General features: G+C 43.8%; 1 protein-coding gene across 1 annotated transcript in view; it reads right to left on the bottom strand.

Annotated features, from left to right (window-relative positions):
• Positions 1–4,695: 4,695 nt before the first annotated feature.
• Positions 4,696–11,277, bottom strand: part of LOC118318411 (ephrin type-B receptor 1-like) — an 82,647-nt gene continuing 76,065 nt past the window's right edge. Inside the window, exon 20 of the mRNA XM_035648045.2 lies at positions 4,696–9,439. Coding sequence (XP_035503938.2) covers positions 9,301–9,439 — 139 coding nt within the window. The 3' untranslated portion in view covers positions 4,696–9,300. The remainder of the gene's footprint in view (positions 9,440–11,277) is intronic.

Below are 11,277 nucleotides of genomic sequence, written 5' to 3'. Positions count from 1 at the left end.
AAGAAAATAATCTTCTGATAACTGGCAGGGGACCTCACTGGGATATCAAACCAAAGCATAATAATATGTTTGGAATGGAGAGTGTGCCCATGTATTTCTGGACAGTTGAGCACACACACACACGAACACACACACACACACACACACACACACACACACACACACACACACACACACACACACACACACACACACACACACACACACACACACACACACACACACACACACACACACACACACACACACACACACAGGCCAGACTCCCTCCCTGGTATTGTCAGCAAAGGTCAACTTGATCCAACTTCGACCTTGACGTCCATGACGTGCACTTTAACCTGACAAAGAGAGGAGGTTAAAGATGCGATGGACCAGTATGGAGAAGAAAAAAAAATGGAGGAAATCTTTACCGAGATTTGCATGAGCAATCATGGGAGATAGTGTAAAAGAGGATGGGGATACCATGATGAAATTCATATTGTGATTGTGTTATGATGAAGTTGTTCGAAGGTCTGACAAGGCAGGTGGTGCAGAAAGAGCGTGAACGAAAAAGTAACGTCGGTTGGCAGGCACGAAGAAAACTCAAGGGGGACAGAGACCCGATACAAGAGGGAGGCGGGGATACCTGAACACAGGTCAAACACATCAGAGCGGCGGGCAGACGATCATAGAAGAGGAAAACAGGACAAAGACAGGAAGTAAAAAAGTAGGAAGACGGTTTGCGGCGTTCCGCCCCTAATCGCTGCTGCCTAGCAACAGAGCAGCAGTTGCCCACGGTTCAAAGGTTCTTGGCCGCCAACTGTTGGGTCCTTGATTCTTCTTTTTTAGGCAGGTTCATATTGTGCAGGAGCTGATTAATTGTAAGGACTCATGCTGAATTCATTTATCCATCACTTTTCACTCACAGGCTCCGCTTCATTGTAATAAATGAAGTCATGATGTCAATATTGCTCCCGACGTGTTTTCGCGGAATCTCATTAGCGGTTTGCATCAGTTCCTGTGCCGTGAATCTGTTCCATATGTAATTGATGGGGCTCCCACTGCTGTGAATAACACACTGCAGCCGACTCCACTGTCAGGTAATGGGTTTCTTTTTATTAGTGAATCTAGCTTTTAATGTGATTCAATTTAACCGGCCTTGTGTTGTTTTTTTTTTGTAAAAAAAATAGATAAATAAGGGGAGAAAAAAATAGTCAGCTCTGCTCTGAGGAGGAAAACGACACTGCATCATTCAAAGTCATTCTCAACGGTTGTAAACTTTCCTATTCATCAACCAAGAGTCGCAGTCAAAAACATGAGTCACTCACAGATAAAAAGGAAAACATGAATGATGAGTTTCATGTGCCGGCACAAAGGAAGAACTCATAATGGAAGTTTAATAAGCTTTTTTTAAAATGACTTTTTAAATGCAGATGTCTTCTGTCATCTTCTTTATCTTACAGTATATCACCTACATTTTAGGTTTAATGTTGACTCCAATAGTGAGCGTCAAACAATGAATATAGAGCACTTTTATTATCATTATCAGCAATATCACCCAGCCAATTATTTGTCATGTCCTGACTTAAAATTCTTTGATATCTGAAGTCAGTTTTTAACCCTTGTGTTCCAGTATTTGTACTTTCAAATTTTTCGGGTCCGACTAACCCCTCTGCTTTATGTGTACAAATAATCATAATACCTGCAAAATCAGCCAGATTTATCATTTCAATATTTTCTTCTGATTGTAGAGAAAGCCATTGAAGGGGAAGTGGCCCTTCTCGTATGACGAGGTGTAGAATAGGGAAATAATAATGAGGAAAATAGTTAAATAACTAATATTTTATGTGAGCTATGGGGTTTATCAACTATCTACATTTTTTAAGTAAAAAAAAAAGGCTAGTTGTGATAAACTGACAACAGCCTAATCTGGTCACATGCTGTATTAGAACAAACTGTTGAAAACTACCAGAAGAATGTTGAACTACAATGTCATTTTTTGTTGTTGTTGGTTGGTTTGTTGGTTTGTTTGTCAGCAGGATTACGCAAAAAACTACTGAATTGAATTCCATGATACTTGGTGGAAGGACGGGACATGCGCCAAGAAAGAACTCATAAAACTTTGTTTTGGATCTGGACAAAGGTGCTCTTAAATCTAAGATTATTTTTTTTTAAATCATTTTCTTCGAAATTGCTAGATAGGGCGATTTTGGACATTTTTACTAGTTTCCCAGGGAATAATTTGTGGTTCTTGATGAAAAATAACAACAACTGGTATATTGAAGAGAACTGATATCTATGAGTGAGTGAGTGCAATTTGGTGCGGTGTTGATTGAATTTAATTGGGACTGTTGGGCCTTGGCGGAGGTTCGCGCTCCACTGAGTGAAATTCTAGTTGTTTTATGGGGCTGTAAGTGCTACATTAACACCGGTAAATCCACAAATTATTATCTTGTGTGAAAACATCAAACAAACAAACATGTTTGGGAAATTGAGAGCACGGATAAGGCAGTGTATTGATCATCCAACAAACTGTACATACAACACATGTATGTATATATATATATATATATATATATATATATATATATATATATATATATATATATATATATATATATATATATATATATATAAGCCCTTCCACTAAAAACCTTGTTGATTGAATACCAAATCAGTTTGAGTGATTTGTCTTCTTTATTGACAAACAGTGCATTAATTGTAAATTGTAATATTCAGAAAAGTTAACAGCTACAAACTCACACTCGCACAATGTACAAACATTTTACTGTACACACTGAACAGCACACACACATTATAGTACACACACACACGCGCAGGCGTGCGCATACTTACAATATATTACAGTTTTATAATACATTACAGTGGGATGCTCCGACTATATGAGCAGTAACACCAATAACAGCAGGTAAACAGAGAAAAAGGCAGACGTCAGCTGATTACTGAGCCATTTTTCTTTTTTTCATCGGAAAGAAAATAAATTAACAGGAAAAAACTATGAAGAATAAACACAAAGATATTTATATTTTGCATGTGTTCAGTGTGTGAGTATTTCATTTCTGGTTATTTTATTGAATCAGTGCGAATGACACGGGGCACAAAGGCCACCGGCTTAACGTGAGCGATCAGTCTCTTAGCGAGCTTTAGCTGTCAAACCAGATTTTTGTGCCACAGATTTGGGATTAAGCTTTTCTGAAAACAGTTGTTGTTGAAGAAAAGGTCATTGCCAACACATAGTTTGCTAAAAGCTAATGTTATCCGAAATAAGAATGCTAACCTACTCACTGTTTAGCGAGTATGATTTTACCATCTTAGTTTAGCACGTTAGCATGCTAATTGGCTGATCAGCACAAAGCACAACTGAGGCTGATAAGAATACGTTTTGGTGTTTTTTTGGTTTGAAACCAGATGTGTCGGACAAACTGAAACGTTGACTTGATCATGGCACTGCAGGAAAAGTTATTACATCACACCATAAACTGTAAAGATGGACGACACGACATCTCCATAGCCCCCACGGTGGCTAACTGCAGTGTGGGTCATAAATCCCGCCTTCCACATGTAAGCAGATGGAACATGGACCAAACGAAAAAAGTCAAAGTACATGTTAAATCAATTTTTCCCCAGAGATGGCTTCTGTCATTTTTAGGTAGTTCTCGTCACACTGAAGTACGCTCAAGTGCTCCACTAAGTTTGAACGTCATTGTTTCTCGTCTATCTCGTGACTGTTGATGAGCGCACGTATCGGTGCAACTTCTACCCCGTGGACGATCAGTACGTCACCGGCGCAAGATGGCAGCGCCCATACTAAGGATATTTTGCCTTCATTTTTTTTTACAGTGGAAGGAAGTTGATATGAGTCGTCCATCTTTTCTTTTTTTTTTACAGTCTATGCATCACACCCTGATGGGAACATGAATGTCTTTGACGCTCAATCCAACAGTCATCAAGACATTTCACTAAAAAACACATTTGCCAGCTTCATGCTGGAACCGAGGAGATCATCAGGGGAATCAATCACATCAAAATCAAAAAGCTTTTTGGGGTCATACATTTCTGAACAAAAATTATAAAGCAATCCACTCAGAAGTTTTGCAAAACATTGGCGGAGTGACCTTGGCAAACAATAGGGAAGACGAAGGAGAAGTTAACATGAACTTCGGGTAAGTTTGGTGAGTTCAGTGGGTAAAAAGAAGAACATTTACGGAGGAGAAGACTGTCACTCTAACAGTTTTTTGAAAACCCACAATGAAACACGGCAAGCTTGTGTTTTTTGGCGCAAAAGGGAAACTTTGCCGACATACACTCGAGATGAAGGTTGAAACAAAAAAAGACTGTCTGTGAAAGGGGTGAATCTAAAATAGAAAGATTGCTCGACGGGCTCTTCCCTAAAGCCGCCGAAGACGACGGCGGCAACGCCGACTGGAAGCAGAGTGAGCAGTTCAGAGAGGTGGTGGGCATTAGAAGAAGAAAGAGGACAGACGAGCAGAGCAGGGAGAAGGAGAGAGAGACAAAGAGAGAGAGAGAGAGAGAGAGAGTAATCTCTCCACACCCAGCCTCATTTTTATTCATACACGAGTCGGGCTTCGCCTCTCGAATCCCCACCCCCTATCTCCCTTTTCTCTGTTATTCTGTTTCCTCGCCGTCTCCCCTTGCCCCCTCCATTACCTATTCCCTTTCTCTTTCCCCCCCCTCTCTTCATGACTCACCCCCTCTCATCTCCAGCCCCCCCCTACAGTATCTATTACACCAGAGCAACAGGAGCGAAGAAGCAAAGGAGCCGAGTTGGTCCGAGCTTCCAGAAAATGACTGCAACTACACGATGAATCCATCGGGGAGCGCTCAGAGGAGCTTCCGGGCGACGCACCTTGCGTGTTTCTGGGCCTCTTTTGCTTTTTAGTGGTCTATTTTTGTCCCGTTCCTCTGCTTAATTGGCCAAACGTAATGTCGCATTGTGTTGATATATTACCAGCGCGGTTGCAGTGGAGTTTTTTTTATCCGAAACATCTGCGGACAACGTCAGGTGTTGGGTGTCAGTCCCGCAGGATCAACGATTGAGCTCAATAATCCGCAGGTGCCATTCACACCGCCAGCGCCGATCAACGGAGAGAGACATTCATCATAGCGGTCTCCATCGACAGTAAGACCCCAACAGACCAGGACACGTTGAAGCCTCAGTAAAATGAGCTGCTTGCAGGCACGCACTGACAATTCTCCGATGAGCTGATTATTCAGAACGAATAATGGCTGCAAATGTTGCTCCAGAGATGTTCCTCCCACCCCTCGTCTGAACGTTCCTGAAATGTCTCTCACGCGTTCTTCATACGTGGACGGACCCAATGTCCCGTTCATGTCTGAAAAAGAGCTATGGTGTCATGCCACCCTCAAATAATAAAATATGTCCTGGTGAAAAACAAGGATTGCACACAGAGAAATCTAAAGGATCGTTCCTTTAAAGGGGAAGTTTAGATCAAAACAGTATCTGTGTTCCAAACCCATTCCACATACGACACCCTGCGGAGTTTCCCTTTGCCCCTTTTACATTTATGTTTTCATGATTTATGTTGTCACGGGAAACGTACCCACGTGCTTAGAAGCACCGGTTCTGGTCAATGGACAAACAGGGTTTACATGCGCATCAGCATGAGTTTAGCTGAGTATAGAAGTTTGTTTGCTGCGACAGACGTGATGCGCGAGGGGGGGTGGACACGTCTCGTACGTCAGTCACCACCTGCACTGCTCAAAGCACAGTAAACTTCATCGCGCGGCGCTCAAGTGGGTTTTGTGAACCGATCGCCGCGGCCGTGGCAACGCTTTAATTCACGCGGCCGGCAATTCGATCGGCGCCATGCGCAGTAGAGGGGCCAAGAGGCCGCGGCGTCGGACCCAAGGTGCGAGCACTTCCTGGTCTTCCCGGTGTTGGATCCAGCACGGACAGAAAGTTGGAAAGACATTTGATTGATTAAGCCCAACCGGTGAATAAGACTGCTATCCAGCAAACATGGATGTATGTCTCCAAAAGGGACGTCCTCAGGGACAATACATACCCAATCTTCCATTTCCTTTATTTATATTTCCTGCATTTATATAACTTTTGAATAGTTGACTGTGAGAGATTTTACAATTAAAAGAAAAAACAAAATTCCAATAGTTTTGTCTTGTGTGGATCGCGACAATAGTAATAATATGAAGGAACAAGAAAAATCTTTTGTAAATCAAGGACAGATCTTCAGTGAAGACTTGGTGTTTTGTATTTTTCAACATACTGTGAGATATTTTTTGTTGAGAGAAAAAGGGAGCACAAGAGAAAGAGTGGGAAGCATCTGAAAAGCCTGATGGACTTGACTCCCTTCTATGAATAGAAGAGGGTTAATAGCTGAATTCCTCTTTGAACTAAAGGGATGAGTCCAGATATTCAGAAGCGATAACATGCGACGGAGCATTAATTGTTCATCGCTTAAAACTGTATCTCTCTCTGCTTTCACGTTTCAGGGTCATGGCCGCAAATACAAAAGGTTTTAGTAATATATTTGTCTTTTAGAGGGACTGGATTTAACTAACATCCAAAACAGTTTTCTCCATTTACTCTTTACTTCCATCTTGGATTTATCTTCCTATACAGTGCAGGATTGACCTGTGCAGCCATGTGGACACACCTCACATTTATTCATGTTCCTGAGTTCTGGTCTCTGTGGTAAATATTTGTGCTCAAAGCAGGACGCGTGGGTCGGAGTGCAGGATACAAGACGAGCCGAACCATCACTTGTCTCCATCGTCTTTTCACAAACACTGACACGGTGACTCCAAATGTCCCCGAAAAACTCACATCTAACCTCGTTACATACCAGAAGACGATAATGCAGTATGAAGGGAAGATTAGACACATCACACTTAGCTGCAGATGATGTATAAATGATTAAGATACCCGCCTGTGCTGATCGCTTTCTTCTCCTGTGCATGAGGTTTTGTTTTTTTTGAAAAAATATGAGCTTCTAGGCGCACGAGTCATCTCATTCTTTATTAAACCCCCCAGCCAGAGCTGAAACTGTTCTTCCGAAGGCATCTATTTACAACGAATTATGCCTCTGAACCACTGACTCGCTCCCAGTTGATCTCAATACTTCCTGATAAAATGTCCAATAAGCTATGGTTGCCGGGCAACAAATGCAATTCCGGTCGTGCCGGCGGAGCAGGGTTTTTTTTTTTCGGCCAAAAAGTGTTAAACTGAAATGTTTGGAGGTTTTAAAAATAGCTGCGGACCTCTCAATATCACAACATCCATAAACAAAAGCCTTTTTCGGGCCGTCCCAGCGCAGACACGTGGTTCTGTAGGACACGCCGCCGTGAAAAGCAAACAGCACCAACGCCGTCGCGCCTGTTAAACGCGAGCGCGGCTCGCAGCGGGTCGGCAAACAAAATCACGACATCCAATCAGAGCTGCAGACGGATAATCCCTAGGACGTGGGTGCACGCGCGTGACCGGCGGTTCGGGCCCGAAGACGGAACGAGTCCGCTGTTGTTTCCCAGCTGGATAATCTGCTCAGCGCGGAGATAAACGACATCTCCCAATGCCTCCGTACCCCGAAACAGGGCCTTTTATTACATCACATTCAAGGATTAATACGGGGATAAATAACCCAACGATTCCCCCTTCTTGACCGCCACAGCATTTTGTATTTGTATTGTGACATCTCTTTCTCTGAGTCTGTCTGAGGAAATCAATCTCTGCGGATCGCAAAAAAAACCGCCCCGCGCGAAAAGAGGGCGCGTTGAAAAGGTTGCCGTCCACAGATGAGAACGCGTATAGGGCGCGTCGTGTCATTTCATCTGCAAAACCGAACACAACAGCACTAATCAGCGGTGTCAGCTGGGAATTGGGACTGTCAAAACAGGCAGTCTGACAACGGCGACACGTCCGGCAGCGCAATGAATGGAAAATAAATAAATAAATAAATAAACAGATAAAAATGAATTAACACAAAAAGGGGCCCCTTGCCTGCGTGTCCGCTGCGGAGGGACGATTGCCATCTGGACGGCGGCCACACAGCTCTGACATCTGAAATGAGATTTATTTCATGCGTGAACGCAACGCATGAGCGTTGGCTGGCGGGCGGGCCCGCTCATGCGTTGCGTTAGTGCTCGACTGGCAGTCGGCTTCGTGGGGTTTGCGGCCAAAATTCACAAGAACATTGGATGACGGACACCTCTCTCTCCTCTCCGTCGTTCACAACAGGTGCGTCTCGGCAGCCGGTAATGACTCAGTAGCCACAGTCTCTTAAAGCTGGTCCTCCCGTTTCTTCCTCCGTCAGTCGCCTTCCTTCCTTCCTTCCTTCCTTCCTTCCTTCCTTCCTTCGCCTGGCTGGGAAGTATGGCGATGGTGTAATACTTTCTCTCTGATTTTGATGCCATTTTCTGATCCATAATTGTCTTTTGACTCGGAGGGCGTTAGCGCCGACTGTAAAACATCATCCGTCATGAGTTCGCTCCGAGAACTCTGTCTTTTTCTTTTTTTTAAAGTAGGACAGGAATTGCTAGCTCTCTGCATGGACGGAGTTTATCCTCTCATGGCTGGGCGGGAAAAAAAAATGCCCTATGAAAACCAATTTTTCCTCTTTTTTTTTTCTTCTTTCTTTTTTGTCGTTGTCCGCAGTCCACAGCACTTACAAAGTCGGTTCCAGCGTTGAGTCCGGCAGAGGGAGATAATCACAGAGGACTCACAAAACACTCCAGTGGCAATTAACCGTCCAGCGCTTTTGGCAGAAGGGAACGCAAACACGCATATAGGAAGTAAATCTTCCATATCACAATATGTACAGACTCTTCAATATGAAGATAGATAAAAAAAATAAAAAAAAGGGTTCAAAACGTGCCATTAAACTGTTGGCTCTTCATTCGAAGGGCGCACTGAACAAAGCACAAGACAACGAGGCCTGCGTGTCAAGAAGCACAGACCCTCCGTCGGGCTCCTGGTCCAGTTTGTGCGCAGCGTCTTCAAAGTCGTGTCATTGTGTGATTCATCCTTCGATAAAAAAAGATTTTGGGTGACACGGTTAAAGAGAACCGAAGACGGAAAAAATACTTTTGAATTGAATGATTTTACGCAAGCCAAAGTGGCCCGAGGGAATCTCAGCGATCAGGACATGAATGGCCACAGTCTGGTTTCAAATTGTTGAGATCTCCAGGAGCAGCACTTGAAGTGTGCGAAGGCTAAAAACAGAGGTGGAAAGATAAAAGGCTCGTTCCCCAGAACGTGCACGGCTCAGAAATATTTCCATGCGGTATCACTCCCGTGCGTGCGGTTCACACAGATTCAGTGGGAGACTGGTCGTCGTCGTCGTCGTCGTCGTCGTCGCCGTCGCCGTGCGGCCTCATTGACTGGACGCTGGTCAGGATTTTCTTCTGGTGTCCGGCGAGAGACACGCCGATTCTCTGGAGATCTCTGGGGGAAAACACAGAAACGGATACGAGGCTGCTGCATCATCACCGTCATCATCATCATCATAACAATGTCATATTAACATGGCTAGAGCTGGAAATGGGATTTTTTTAAAAAGCTGCTAGTGCTTTAATTAGCAGGGCATGAACATGCAGTGTTGTGTGTGTGTGTGTGTGTGTGTGTGTGTGTGTGTGTGTGTGTGTGTGTGTGTGTGAGCAGTTTTTTTGTCTGTTTTAATAATAATGACAAAATCGTAGCCTTCATTCTCAGATAAAAAACATCAACACATATATCTCACTGTCTGAGGTTTTTAACCTCTTTTAATTTAAAGGTGCATTCCTCTGTATGGATGAAAAACCGCAGGTACTGTACATCATTCATTGTGTTCCATTGATCTTATACGGCATCATGTGGAAATCTGCTTTCAACCCCCAGCCGATATGTTCCATATATCCCCCATGAAGTCCGATACATCACTTTAAATGGTCAATAGGCATTAAACCTTTTCGCAGGATCTAACGGAGGCTCACACACACACGCGCACCCCCCCCTGTAGCGGCACATTCTACATGAAAAGGCGCTGAAATAAAATAATCGCTGGCTCTCACTCCCGTGATCTGCTGTCTCCACTATGTTAAAGTCCACTTTATTAATCCCTGCGGGGAAATTAATCCTCTGTGTTTGGCCCATTCCAACTGTGCCGGAGCACAGTGGGCAGTCGCAGTGCAGAGCGGAGCCCCGGCACCAGACATCCACGCGTGATGCCGCTGCCTTGGTCAAAAGGTAATGGCAGGAAACCCTGGTGGACTATTTATTGACCGAAGAGGTTTTGGAGGTCGGGGCTAAAGGCTCGTTCCCGTACCCAGCGGCTGGCCAGCAGATCTAAACCACACATTGCAACAGTGTTTACCTTCTCTGAAGGCCTGTTCTGGCAAGGAGGGAAATAGTGATCAAACCATTCCTAAAATAGCTATTGACAAAATGCAGACCCCTACACAGAACATTCATTACGGAGTCAACAAGGCAAGAACTCCCAGAATTCCCCCCACAGTGACCGGTGGGAATTAAAGTTAATGGAAACACTCTCTTCTATCATGATTGTGTTCAGCAGTAACACAGTGAGAGAGGGAAAAGAAACCCAGGCAGAAACACAAGGTAGGTCAGGTACCGAGAACAGGAATGTGAAAGCTAGAGACTATGGGAAATGTGGGACTACATTTTTGGAAACACCAGAACTACTGATACCACTTAGATGACGGCGGTTTCATTTGTGTACAATAGGAACAGTCGCTAGTCATTTGACAGTGATTTTGTGATTTTTTAAATTTTATTTAAACTAGAATTAAAATTCTGGTCTTGTTGGTCCCTACCTGAGTTTTTGCAGAATGTTACAACGTCACAGTGACGTCGATCCTTGGCCCCTTTCGGATATGAAATTGTTTACCGTGTCAAACATTTGCGCGTCATTTTCGCCAAATTCACCACATGATTCCTCGACCACAAACCAGGCGGCGAACCGCCGTGACGTCACCCGCTGGTTTTTTTCTGCCCTGATGTTTTGCAGACTCTCTACTTCTTCTTTGAAACCAGAAGTATCCATATGTGTCCTCGCTTTATCGTCTATTTTACTCTTAACGAGACCATAATTTACAAAATTGACATCATGCTGTTTTGAAGAAGACTTGAAACTGGAGTTGAGGCCATAAACTCCTCAGGAAAATGTTTACTGACGTTATAAATCAAGTTAGAAGCATGAGTCATGTCCTCACAGACTTATTTAGAACCAGTGGAGTCGCCCCCTGCTGGTCATTGCAGAGAATACTGGCTACAGGCACTCTCCG

This window comes from Scophthalmus maximus, chromosome 13, assembly GCF_022379125.1.
Source record: "Scophthalmus maximus strain ysfricsl-2021 chromosome 13, ASM2237912v1, whole genome shotgun sequence".
Taxonomy (NCBI): domain Eukaryota; kingdom Metazoa; phylum Chordata; class Actinopteri; order Pleuronectiformes; family Scophthalmidae; genus Scophthalmus; species Scophthalmus maximus.
This window is presented reverse-complemented; position numbering and strand designations above follow the sequence as displayed.